The 14114-nt window shown below is 38.6% G+C and overlaps 1 protein-coding gene across 1 annotated transcript; it reads right to left on the bottom strand.

Moving 5' to 3' along the window:
* Positions 1-5140: 5140 nt before the first annotated feature.
* LOC107145467 (olfactory receptor 5AU1) lies at positions 5141-6317 on the bottom strand. Its single transcript, XM_015489443.2, has one exon. The coding sequence runs from the start codon at positions 6303-6305 to the stop codon at positions 5370-5372; it is 936 nt and encodes a 311-aa protein (XP_015344929.1). The 5' UTR covers positions 6306-6317; the 3' UTR covers positions 5141-5369.
* Between the last annotated feature and the right edge of the window lie 7797 nt (positions 6318-14114).

Below are 14114 nucleotides of genomic sequence, written 5' to 3'. Positions count from 1 at the left end.
GATTACCCACTGAAATAGTAACATTTTTGCTTTTATTCCCTTGGTGCAGGGGATCAAACCCAAGGCCTCTCACATGCTGGGAAAGTGCTCTACCAAAGAGCTACATCTTCAGCCTCACCTTCACTTGCTTGCTTTCCTTCTTCCACACCCCCAACCCTGTACTAGAGATTGAACTCAGGTTGCTTAACCACTGAGCAACATCCCTAGTCCTTTTATTTTTTATTTAATTTTTATTTTTATTCCTATTTTTTATGTTTTACTTTGAGACAGGGTCTCACTAAGTTGCTGAGGCTAGCTTCGAAATTGCAGTTCTCCTGCCTCAGTCTCCCAAGTTGCTGGCATTACAGGTATGCACCAACACACCAGCTCACCTTCGCTTTCTGATGGTTTAAGATATACAAACTTCATTTAACATACAAAATAATTTAAAATATTATATAAAATTATCTTCAGACTAAAGTGTAGGTGAAACATAAATGAAGTTCATATTTGACTTGAAGTCCTGTTGCCAAGGTATTACTGTTATGTATATTTAAATTTCTAAAATCTCGGGAAAAAAATCCCCAATCCAAAACATTCTAGTCCAAAGCTTTCATGATAATGAATATTTAACCTGTTGTAATCTAGTCAGTACAGACAAATACAAATGGGTGAATCACTCAGCCACATCCCCAGTCCTTTTTATATTTTATTTAAAGACAGGATCTCGATAAGTTGTTCAGGGCCTATTAAACTGCTGAAGCCGGCTCTAAACTACCGGTCCTCTTGCCTCAGCCTCCTGAGGGGCATGTCTTTTGAAATAAGAAAAGATAAATTTAAATCCACCCTAGTAACAAAATAATGTATAGGCAAAACTTTTGGAAGACATTTAGAAGAAAACATAAGAGAATATTTTTATGATCTTATGGTTGAGAAGGATTCTTTTATTTAAAGAATTTTTTAGTTGTAGATGGACACAAAACATTTATTTGTTTGTTTGTTTATATGTGGTGCTGAGGATCAAACCCAGTTCTTCACACCTGCTAGGTAAGCACTCTGTCATTGAATTACAACCCCAGCCCTGGGAAGGATTCTTAAGACACATATTTTAAAACTCACAGTAGGTCTGGGCACCATGTGTACCTATAATCCCAGCAACTTCAGAGGCTGAGTCGGATTGCTAATTCAAGGGCAGCCTTGGCAACAGTAAGACCCTGTCTCAAAATAAAAATAAAAAGGACTGGGGGTGTAGCTCAGTAGTAGAGTGCCTCTGGATTCAATCCTCAGTACTTCAATAAACGAACGAACAAATAAATAAATAAATAAATAAATTCACTGAGAATAAAATGATTGGAAAATATTCTGATATTAAAATTAAGACCTTCTTCTAACCAAGACATCATAGAATTTGCACAATTTTTCCCTCTGTGCTAGAGATCAAACCCAGAGTCTCTTGTGTGCTGGAGAGTGCTCTAGAACTGAGCTACCTCTCCAGACCTAATGAAGACATCATAGAAACAGTAAAAATAAATGACTGTGGTGGTTAGTATCAAGTGTTGACTTGAGTAAGTTACAAAATGCCCAGACAGCAGGTAAAATGGTGCTCCTAGTAAGTCTGTGAGGATGTTTCTGGAAGAGCTCAGTATTTGAATCAGTAGGGCTGATCCTACTTCATGTAGGCAAGCATCCAATCCATCAAGGGCAGCAATAGTTCAAAAAGGTGGAGAAAGGGTGCATTCTCTCTTTCTTGAGCTGCTATATCCATCTTCTTGACATCAGAACTCTTATTGCTTGGGCTTTGGGGACTCCAGGACTTAACCACCATCCTTCTTAATTCTCAGGCCTTTAGACTTGGACTAACTTATACTATTGACTTTTCTGGTCCTCAAGTTTGCGATGGCATGTTGTAGGACCTTTAAACCTTCATAATCACGCAAGCCAATTCCCACAATAAATATTCTCATATATTTATATGTATCCTATTGATTCTATTTTCCTGGAAAACTCTGACTCAATTATACTTTTAAAAGACAGATCAGGTGAAGATATCTGCCACACACTTAATCAAGAAAAGTTCAATTTCAGCATAGGAAATATTATTTTAAACTAGAAACCAAAAAGAAAAAGACACGAATAAACACCCTATAAAAGCAAGAATGGCTCTCAGTGGATTGATAATATTGTCTCTGGATTGTGAATGTTTTCATTTTTGCTTAATCTTTATAATATAGGCAGATAGTTAATAGATAGGAAACTTAGACATACTAGAAGCATTGTAAGACAATATAGAAATATACATAGATATACATTTTAACCTGACAAAAAGAAAAACAAAATAAACCCCCCAAAAGAGGAAAGAGGAATCAAAAAGAAAAACTTAAAATTCATAAAATGAGAAACTGATAGTTTGCAGAAATGAGGGGAAAAAATTCCAAAGCAAAATATTAATGGAACTCTCTGTCCAGCTTTACTAAGGAAAGGAAAACAAACAAAAATATGAAGAATGAATAGTACAATCTCACAACATATACAAACAAAATAAATAACAGGAGTTAATATCTTTGAAAGAGCTGCTATGTACCACACACTGTTTTAGACAGTATATTATTTAATTTTCACAATTCCATACATAAAGTAAATTTTATTGTTATTCCCATTACCCCAATGAAAATATCTTAGCCAGAGAGGTAGAACTTCTCCAAGAAAGTCAGTAAGGATACAGCGGTGTGGGAATTCAGTGAGTCTAGTACTTGGGTGTATCTGTCAATCCTTCCTCATCACTGCCTGTCTTCAGTCATCTCATGGAGTAATAGAGCCCAGAAGACCCTTTCAAACCACTGAATGCATTTTCCTTTTTATGGAAGAAAGTTTTTTAAATTGTTCTAAAAAATGTAGTAAACGATCTGCAGGAAATTGGGGAAGCCAATATAGATGGCATTGACCTAGAAAGCAGGAACAAAATGTCTAAGAGAATATTATGTGCAACTCCATGGCAATAAATTTGAAAAGCTAGAGAAAGGAAACAATTCTACAGCAAAATACACGTAATCAAATTGATTTAATTAGGAGGGAAACAACTAAAGTAAGAACTAATAATCATATAAGATATTGGAAAAGTAATTAGAGATCTACTTTTTAAAAAGGCATCAATCAATCAGTCAATTTTACAATTGACTATATATCTTTATTTTTGTATTTATTTATTTTTTTCTGGTATGGGGATTGAATCCAGGGGCACTTTACCACTGAGTTATATCTCACCCCTTTCTAATTTTGAGACAAAGTCTTGCTAAATTGCCTAGGCTGCCCTCAAATTTGTAATCTTCTTGATTCAGCTTTTTGAGTGGCTGGGATTTCAGTCCATACCTGGCCTGGAGTAATTTAAATAGGAAAGGAATATTTACAGCTGTCTCAAAATAAAAAAATAAAAAGGCATGGGGATGTAGTTCAGCTGTAGAAGAGCACTCCTGGGTTCAATGCCCCAGTACCACAAAAGAAAAAAATGAAAGAAAGATTTGCTTTCCTAAAATGGTATATATGCTGGGTGCTGTGGCGCATGCCTGTAATCCTAGCAGCTTGCAAGGCTGAGACAGGAGAATCACAAGTTCAAGGCCAGCCCCAGCAATTTAGGGAGGTCCTAGGCAAGTTAGGAGACCCTGTCTCAAAATTAAAAAGGGCTGGGTTGTGACTCAGTGGTTATGCACCCCTGGGTTCACTCCCCAGCACCAATTTTATTAAAATAAAAAATAAAATGATATAAACTGGGGCTGGGGTTGTAGCTCAGTGGTAGAGCACTTACCTAGCACATGTGAGGCCCTGGGTTCAATCCTCAGCACCACAAAGTAAATAAATAAATATTTTTAAAAATTGTATATACTAGCCAGACATGGTGGCCCATAACTGTAATCTGAGGCTGAGGCAGGAGGACTGCAAAATTCAAAGCTGGTCTCAGCAAAAGCAAGACACTCAGCAACTCAGCGGGACCCTTTCTCTAAATAAAATACAAAATAAAGCTGGGGATGTAGCTCAGTGGTTGAGAACCCCTGACTTTAATCCCAGTACCAAAAAATAAAAATAAAAAATATAAAGGGGGCTGGGGTTATGGCTCAGCAGTAGAGCACTCATCTAGCATGTGCGAGGCCCTGGGTTCCATCCTCAGCACCACATAAAAAGAAATAAATAAAATAAAGGTACTGTGTCCAACTACAACTAAAACATAAATATTTTTAAAAAAATATGGCTGGGGATGTTGCTCAGTGGTTAAGCACCCTTGGGTTCAATCCCTGGTACCCGCCCCACCAAAAAAATGACATATACTGTTGGGTGCGGTGGCCCACACCTATAAGTCCAGTTACTCCAGAGGCTGAGACAGGAGATTCATAAGCAGGCCACCTTAGCAGCTTAAAAAAGAGCTGGGGATGTGTCTCAGTGGTAAAGTGCCACTGGATTTGATTACCAGTAATGGAAAAAAAAATTCCATATATGGCGGTTCAAAAATAAACAAATAAATAAATCCACACTATAGGAAAAGAAGAAAAAAACTCCAATATATTTTCTAAAACTAGCTTGCTTTTAATATTAAAACACTATAAATATAACACAAACAATCAATTTTATCTTTGAATACAGAGGCCAAGAGTCTAAATACACAAATCAAATCTAACAGTCTATTAAAATGAAATTATTTCACAATAAAAAAGGATTTCAAGATTCAAGAAAGGTTTAACATTAGGAAATCTGTCTTCAATTCACCACAGAAACAAAAATAAAGTCCATATGGATTGTCAAGAGCTTTTTAAGAGGCATTTGATGAAAGATAGTAGGGTTTTTGTGTTGTTCTGTTTTTGTTTTTTAATACCAGGATTAAACACAGGGGCACTTAATCAGTGAGACACATCCCCAGCCCTTTTTATTTTTAATTTTGAGACAGAGTCTCCATAAATTGCTTTGGGCCTTGCTAAGTTGATGAGGTTGGCCTCAAAATTGGGATCCTCCTGTCTAGCCTCCCAAGCCTCTGGGATTACAAGCATGTACCACAGTGCCCGGCAAGGCAGTTTTTATGAGGTGAAGATTGTAAAGAATAGGAAAGTTTTCCTCAAGGAGCCAATATCTTCCAGTTAGTTAAGGAATAACTTTATTATGAAGAGTACAAATATCTATATTCATTTGTGATCTATATTCACAAACCTTGAAATATAAAGGAAGCATCAGAACAAAGGCATAACTACATCTTTCCAGTGGGTCTAGTCGTGCAACAAGCAGACAGTCCCTTCCCACTTAGTCTCTAAGACACCATCTGTTCTTCCTGAGGCAGGTACTGTGCCCAGGAAGCACCACATACAGTAAGTTCCCTCTACTTTCCAAAGACACGTGGCAGTGAGTTGAGAAGATCATTCCATTGTTTTCCTGCTCCAAACCTTTCTTAAGGCCTCCTTTACATCCTTGTTCCTCAAAGAATAAATCAATGGGTTCAGCATCGGGATCACCACCGTGTAGATCACAGCAACTGTGCGGTCCTGGGTCAGCGAGTAGCTGGACCTGGGACGCAGGTACATAAAAAGTGTTGTGCCAAAGAAGAGGCAGACGGCAGTGAGGTGGGAAGCACAGGTGGAAAATGCCTTGAACCTGCCCTGGGCTGAGCTCATTCTCAGGATGGTGATGAGGATTAAGATGTAGGAGATCAAGATGGTGAGAGTGCAGCTCAAAAGGTTGAAACCTGCAAAGATGAAGAGCAGGATCTCACACAGTGAAGTGTCCACACAGGACAGGGACAGGATGGGTGGTCCATCACAGAAGAAGTGAGTGACCACGTGAGCACCACAGAATTTCAGGCTGAAGATACAGCTTGTGTGGATAAGAGAATTAAGAAACCCGACACTGTAGGAGCCCACAATCAGAGAGGCACAGACCTCAGGAGACATGATGGTTGGGTAGAGCAGGGGGTTACAAATAGCGGCATAGCGGTCATAGGCCATGGCTGCGATGAGATAGCACTCGCTGGTGGCGAAACCCGCATAGAAGAACATCTGAGCCATGCAGCCCAGATAGGAGATCACCCTTCTCTTGACCAAGAAGTTCACCAGGGTCTGGGGGACAACTGTGGAGGAATAGCAGAAATCCAAAAAGGAGAGGCTCTTCAGGAGGGAGTACATGGGCGTGTGCAGGGTGGCACTCACATGGATCAGGAGGAACATGAGCAAGTTCCCCAATAGAGTGATGGTGTAGATCCCCAGGAACACCACAAAGAGCAGCCTCTGGAGCTGGGGGTCACTGGTGAGACCCAAGAGCTCAAACTCAGTCCCTCGGCTCAGGTTTCTCCCTTCCATGTTTTTCCAGTACTCTGAAGTGAGCGTGGGGTTGTGCTCCAGGAAGCACCACAAGTGTGGGCACTACTGTAAGTGAGATTGAACACCCAGGGACTCTTACTGGGTTTAGTTCTGCCCAAAGGACCACCTTCTTGAGATTAGTCTTTCTGAAGAAATCTGACTTTGCAGATAGGACTCTGTCATAGATGGGGTCTTCTCTATGGGATTGGTTGTATGGTTATATTAGTAGGCATTACTTGAGCAACAACAGAAAACTATAAGAGGAATATACACAATTTGGTCTCACAGAGATCTTAAAAATTTCTGAACAATAAAACATTCACTCACCAAATATATATTCTCAATTTTCTATATGCATAGCACTGTGTTCTCCCTATCAGAAATTCAAGAGTGCCTGACCCCTGGAAGTTTGCATTCTAGAGACAGTATTTTATGTAAACAAAGGTTCTGGTGTCAAACTGTCAAGGTTCAAAGCTGGGGCTTTATCACTAACTAAGAAGTTGTGTGAGTTTGGAAATGTAAATTAACCTCCCCAAGTTTCCGTTTTCTCATCGGTAAAACAGGGATCACATTACTTATCTCAAAATATTGTAAAAATTCAATGAGCCCTTGAACAAAGGGCATGTTGAGAAAGTCCAAGGAGTATTAGCTACCATTGTTCTTTTTGGGGAGATAGACCTAATACATAAATAAACATAATAAATGAGATAAAACAGCAACAAAATTTAGCAAGTAACCAACTACCAAACAATATAGACAAAGAAATGTGCCAATCAAGAGTGACTGAGATGGATTTCAGAGGAGCTGAAGGTGGCTCACTGGCTCAGCTATAAAACTGCCCCTGTGAACTCACAGGGCTGAGGAAACGGAGGAATGAGAGTGGTGTAAAGAGCAAGCTGAGATTGTGAACATCAACCAAGAGGAAATCACCACCCGTTGTTCATGAAGGCACCAGTCATTCCCAGGGAATATAACTAGCCTGGATGCAGAGGCTATTGAGCCACAGGGAAGGATCAGCCCCTCTCCAAGACTAAAGCTCTGTCAAAATGCCTTTTCTGTTCAGAATGGACACAGCTGAACATGCACCACCTAAGTATTATACTCTCCCTTGCTCCATTGGCTCCTCTTCCACTGTGTCCTGAATCACCTCTGGGTCCTGCAGTGGGTTAAATCCTCTTCTGTGAGGACCCTCAGTTGTAAAGACTTGAACACCAGAAAGCATGACCGGGAAAGACAGAGAAGGACAAAATTGAGCCACCTCTTCTGGCCCTGAGGAGAATAAGTAAATAGCACACCTTAAAAGAAATTATGAGGATTCAGGAGGGGAAAGAGTTTTATTGAGCAAAGATTCTGGAGCTGATACTTTATATAAATTCTAATATTGTAGAATGTGGCAGTACTAGATTTGGGCTGCAAATACATTGGCCCCATTTTGGTGTCTAAGGCCAACTCAGCAACAAGGTAAATTACAGGACTTCAGAGGAATGGACAGCAGAGCTCTCAGGGTAGAAATAACTTACAGGAACTTTAAGAAAATAATCAGATTGCATTAAAAGTAGAGACCCAGCTTCTCATCTTCTTTCCTCAATAGACTGTTTCAGTTTAGGCAACAATGCTGCAAGTATCTCTCTGATTAAAAGAACAGACAGGGCGCCTGTGCTGGGATGGAGTGATAGGAAAGGTTAGGGTAGCGCGCTGGGTAGTACAGCAGATAGCTGATCAGAGTCTCCAGATTTATTACTTGATTTAAATCTACTTTCTCTCCTCCTCTTTCCTCCCTCATCTCCTTTCTCCAATCTACACTAAATTCAAAATTCTTCAGACTATACAGTTAGTTATGGAAGGGATTATGGAGAAATTGTTGTCTCTGACAGTTTTTCAAAGAATTCTGGAATAACCACAATTTTCTGTTGACTGAATTTCATACCTGTGAGTGAAAAGTAGGAATAAAACTTAAAGGTGGAACTGAGAATATAGCTCAGTTGGTAGAGTGCTTGCCTTGCATGCACAAAGCCCCAAGTTTAATCGCCAGCACCATACACACACACACAAAAAAAAATAAATAAATAAAATAAACACAACTTAAAGGTAGACTTATCATAAGGGAATAGATGGAGGAGTGGACTGTCTAGGAGTTAGGGCAAATGCCTGCAGCCAGCAATGCATGAGGAGTAGGCAGGGGACTTTATTTACCCCTGACTCCTTGATTTCCTCCCTGTGATAGCACAGTGAGAGAACATATGATGGGCAAGCATCCAGGGAGATTCTTTAAGCAACAATGATTCCAAAAAATGGTTATCAAACAATAAAGTTCCTCACCCAAAGTTCACTTGAGGAACTTGTATGTGCAGGTTGCAGGTCTGCATTGCAGCGAATTTGATCCATAGCCAGACACCAAAATCTGGTGATTTGGAAACAGGTAGTCTCTGAACCACATGTTGAGAAAGACTAAACCAAGACTAAACTTGAAGGAGTAGACAAATCTTCCTAAACTGCATACAAATATTCTTTCCTAACTTGCCAGAATTCTTTGGGTCCTGGGAAGTCAGATTGTGAGTAGGATGCTTGTCTTGGGCTTTATCTTCGCTCCAGAAGATCTATCAATAGTTAACAACTTTCAGACACCTGATGGTAATCCAACACCAGAGAATTTCCTCCTCAGAATAGTCAAGATATTCTTAAACAAACCATTTAATTCCAGCCATGCACATGACATGGTGGTAGAGCTGTTGCTCTGGTACTCATAACACTTGCCTTCAGTGGAAGAACCGTGAAGACAAAGCCAGACTCCTCGTGTGCACTGACTGAGCCTGGGGACCAGAGCCTACTACTGGCTTTAACCTCTCACGTGGTAAGAGTAGTATGGTGATCCCACACTCCCTGTGAGCTCCTCACAACTTATCTTGTGCTCACAGAGGACACCCTAGAGACATCTTTTCCCTGGGGCAGCTCACATCTAAGAAGAAGGATGTGTTCATTGATGAGATTTTAGGAGGCAAATGAGGAAATGAGAATAATTGGCCCCTGGTAGACCCATTAAAGTGTTTGCAAAGTTAGTCTCTACCAAGAGTCTTTGCCCCCAAGGAATCAGGTGATTGAGAAAGTGGAAATGACAGGAATGGATCCACATCAAATCCCCCTAATGATAGGCTGTTAGCCCCAAAGAACTGCTGTATCTTAACTCTAATTTAACTCCTTCATGAATATCAACAGCATGTACTCTATACTGGAAAATCAAGTTTTTCTTTCTTCTATGACAGTTACTCAGTGTATATTTTTTGCCCTAGATTAGACCTGAGGACCTTGTTTTTTCAAGATTATAATAAAATCAGAGATATGCTATATAGTTCCCAAATATTAAGGAATTTTCTAGGGATCTTTCTTTCAGCTGTCAATTTCCTACTGAGTAACATGGGGCTTAGTGCTTTATTTTATTGTATATATTTATGTGGTCAGAGAACATACTGTGTACGACTTGAATGTTTTTCAATTCATTGAGACATGTTTTACAACCAGATTATGGTATATCTTAGTGAATGTTCCATGCCTGTTTGAAGCCAGCCCTGGTGGTGCACATCTCTCATCCCAATAGCTTGGGAGGCTAAGAGGCAGGAGGATGGCAAGTTCAAAGCTAGCCTCAGAAACTTACTGAGATCCTGTCTCAAAATAAAAAAAATAAAATAAAATGGAGTGGAGATGTTGCTCGGTGGTTAAGAGCCCCTGGGTTCAATCTTTGGTACCAACAATAACAGGAAAAAAAAAAAAAGAAAAGAAAGAATGTACACTCTGCTGTGTTGTGAGGGCTCTATAAATATAAGTTAGGTCAAGTTGGTTGGTAGTGTTTAAGTTTATTGATAGTGTTGAGTCTAATATATCACTATGGGTTTTGTTTGTTTGTTTTTTAATTTTGGATACTAGAGATTGAACCTAGAAATGATTAACTACTGAGCCATAACCAGCCCTTTATTTTGAGACAGGGTCTTGCTAAAGTTGTTTAGGGCCTCACTAAATTGCTGAGGCTAACTTTGAACTCAAAATCCTCCTGCCTCAGCCTCCTCTCCCCAGCTGCTGGGTTTACAAGTGTGTGCCACCACACCCAGCTTCCTTTCTGTTTTTATGCATGCTTGTTCTGCCAATTAATGAAAGGAGAATGTGTTGAAATCTCTAATCATAATTATGGATTTGCTTATTGCTTTTTGAAGTTCTTCAGTTTTTGTTTCACTTATTTTGAAATTCTGTTACGAAGTGCACATTTTTAAATTTTTTTTTCAGCTTTTTCGGTAGACACAACATCTTTATTTTTATGTGGTGCTGAGGACCAGATCCAGTGCCTCACACATGCTCTGCCACTGAGCTACAGTCCCAGACCGTGAAGTACCCATTTAATATTGTTCTGTTCTCTTGACAAATTTTCCCACTTATTATAAAATGACCTTCTTTGTGTCTGCTAATACTTGTTCTAAAAGAAATTTTGTCTGATATTAATACAATAACTACAGGATTATTTTGATTACCTTTATGGTACCTTTTTCAATCCCTTTATTGTTAACCTATTTGTATAGTTATAGTTATCATGTATTTCTTATGGGAAGCATATAATTGGTTCTTGATTTTTTAAATTTAACTTGACAATCGCTGACTTTATATGATATTGGTATCCTTAGATTTGAATTTATCATCTTCCTGTTTTCTATTTGTCCCACTTGTTCTGTCTTCCATTTTCTCTTTTTCTGTATCTTTTGGACTATTTGAGTATCTTTTATGATTCCATTTTATGTCCCAGTGGCTTGGGAGGCTGAGGCAGGAGGATTGGATCAAATCCAGCCTCAGCAACTTAGCAAGTCCCTAAACAATTTAGGGAGACCCTGTCTCAAAATAAAATAAAATAAAAGGGGTAAGGATGTGGCTCAGTGGTTCAGTGTCTCTGGGTTAAATCCCCTGTAAAAAAAATCAATTTTATGTTTTTTGTTTGTTTGTTTATTTTGGTACTAGGAATTGAACTCAGGGGATACTTAACCACTAAGCCCCATTTTATGTTCTTTCTTGGCTTATTATCTGTAACTTTTCATTATTGGTTGTTTACATATAAATTACATATAAATCTTTACTTCATCACAGTCTAACTTAAAGCAATATTTTACTATTTTGTGAATAGTTTAAGACTGTCTTATCTCTTTCTAGCCTATCTGCTACTGTGACATGCATTTCTTTTACTTACATTATAAACTTCACAATATATTATTTTTAAAAAATATTATTTAAAGTTAACTTTAAAGATATTTAAATAATAGCAAAAAATAATCTCTAATATTTACCCATGTTGTTAGCATTTCAGTCTTTTTCATTCCTTTGTTAGATCCAGATTTATATCTAGTATCATTTTCTTTCTGCCTGAATGTCTTCCTTTAAGCTTTCTTTTTATTATTATTTTTTTAATTTGTATTTATTTATGTGGTGCTGAGGATCAAACCCAGTGCCTTCCACATGTGAGGTGAGCACTCTACCACTGAGCTACAATACCAGCCCCTTTTAATATTTCTTATAGTGACAGTTTTCTTTTAGCTATTGAATGCTTGAAAATGTCTTTATTTGATGTTCATTTTTGAAAGATATTTTAGCAAATTTAATTCAGGATTCCAGGTTGACAGTTTCTTTTTCTTCAGTATGTTGTCTTCTTGCTTGTAGTACCACTTCCAACAGAAACCTGCGTCTTATTTCTCTCTATGGAACATAAAATTTTTTTCTGGCTGCCTCCTTCCTTCCTTCCTTTCTTTCTTTGTACTAGGGGTTGAACCCAGGGATTCTCTACCAGTCCTTAATTTTTTTTTTTTTTTAAGTTTTGAGACAGGGTCTCACTAAGTTGCTGAGGCTAGCCTCAAACTTGCAATTCTTTTTTTTTTATTATTAAATACTTTTTTAGTTGTTAATATACCTTTATTTATTTTATTTATTTATTTTTTTTGTATGTAGTGCTGAGAATCCAACCCAGTGCCTCACACATATCAGGCAAGTGTGCTTCCGCTGAGCCCCAGCCCCAGCTCCAAACTTGCAATTCTTTTGCCTAAGCCTCCTGAATTGCTGGGATTGCAGGTATGCACCACCTTGCCTGGCTGCTTTTAAGAGTTCCTCTTTTCATTGGTTTTGAACAATTTGACTACAGTATGTCCTGATGTAGTTTTTTTCATGTGTCTTGTGCTTGGGGTTCATTCATCTTATTGGCTCTATGAGTTTACTGTTTTCATCAAATTTGAAAAGTTTTAGCTATTACTTGTTCAAATATTATTTTCTCATTCTCCCCTTCCCCTCACCTCAAGAATTCCAGTTAATTAATTCAATTAATTTATATTGGGCCACTTGAAGTAGAAAAGAAACTGGAATCAAACTTCTAGTGATGAAAACTATAACATCATATACATTGGATGTGATTTAACAACAGATTAGACATTGCAGAAGGACAAAAATGGTGAACTTGGAGGCATTAAACTATCCAAAATGATACTCAAAAAGAAGGAAAAATAAATAAAGCATTAGTGAGCTGTACTCCCACAGTAAGATTGATGGGAACGGAAACCCAGGATGTGCTTGCCACTGAGCAACATCCCCAGCACTTTTTATGTTTTATTTTGAAACATGGTCTTACTAAGTTGATTAGGACCTTGCTAAATTGCTGAGACTGGCTTTGAACTTGCAATCCTCCTGCATCAGCCTCCCCAGACACTGAGATTATAGGCATGCACTACCATGCCCAGCTTCCTATCTCTATACATGCCTAATAATCTTTGGATATTAGATGTTGTGAATTTATTGTATGTATCCTATCTGGTATAATATTTTTATGTTCTTATAAATACTGTGGAGAATGGTGACAGAGAAAGGGAGAGCAGTGTCTGAGATTGGGGTCTTAATGATCTCAGGACTGTAGCAAGCCTGGTGCCTGAGAATGTTCCTGTGCAACAGTGCAGGATGACTAGCTGCTGTAGTAATGCCCTGCAAGTGGAGACTCTGCAGAAGAGTCTTATCAGCTTTGACCTTGATCTCAGACACATAGCTCCTGGGAATAGAGGAACTCTCTTGCTAGACAACCACAATGTTTCACCAGCTCTTTTACTTCTGATGCTGCCCAGTTAATAGTAACTTTAAACAATGGACTTTCTTGAGCGCTACACAAAGATCCTAACATTGCACATTTCAACTGTGGATTACAACTGCAGAAAAGATGTTTTTAGCCCTGTAACTTTGTGAGTACAAAGAGTAATGCTTGCATAGTCTTTAACCTGATAGTGAGACATATATAAATAAAGATTGCTGGTGTAACTCTTTAGATCTGCTTCTCCATCAGAGAGCAGCACTACATCTGATCCCAGCTATTTATCTTCAAAATCTGCATCTGTGAGTCTTTATTTTCTAATCTCCATGTTTGTGTTGCCAAACATGCTATGCCAAGCAACTGTTGATGGGTACAGAAATGGGGTGTTTTCTTATCAGCTTCAACCTCACTGCAACCCGAAAGATTGGCCACTCTGGTCACAGCAAAATACTTTTTCTTCTAGGATGCAATTAGAATTTTCTGGTACAATTAGAATTCTCTGATACTTTTCAGTCTTGCTTTTATACTTTTTTAGGCAAGTCCACAACAGTGCTCAATCTAGGGATAATTATTCCCCACTGCTTAAGGAAGACCTTCCCAAACACCCTACCAAACCATGAACTGTGAATTTTTCCAATATGGTTGATGGGAACTGGAACTATACTTGACCCTTTGTAAGCACTAGACACTGTTTTCTCCCATTCTTTTTAGACTGTTTCTTC

The sequence above is a fragment of the Marmota marmota genome, unplaced genomic scaffold, assembly GCF_001458135.2.
Source record: "Marmota marmota marmota unplaced genomic scaffold, marMar, whole genome shotgun sequence".
NCBI lineage: Eukaryota > Metazoa > Chordata > Mammalia > Rodentia > Sciuridae > Marmota > Marmota marmota.
This window is presented reverse-complemented; position numbering and strand designations above follow the sequence as displayed.

Bases quoted from the DNA above. Each gene is read 5' to 3' on its own strand.
- LOC107145467 (XM_015489443.2), bottom strand. From the start codon at position 6,305: ATGGAAGGGAGAAACCTGAGCCGAGGGACTGAGTTTGAGCTCTTGGGT.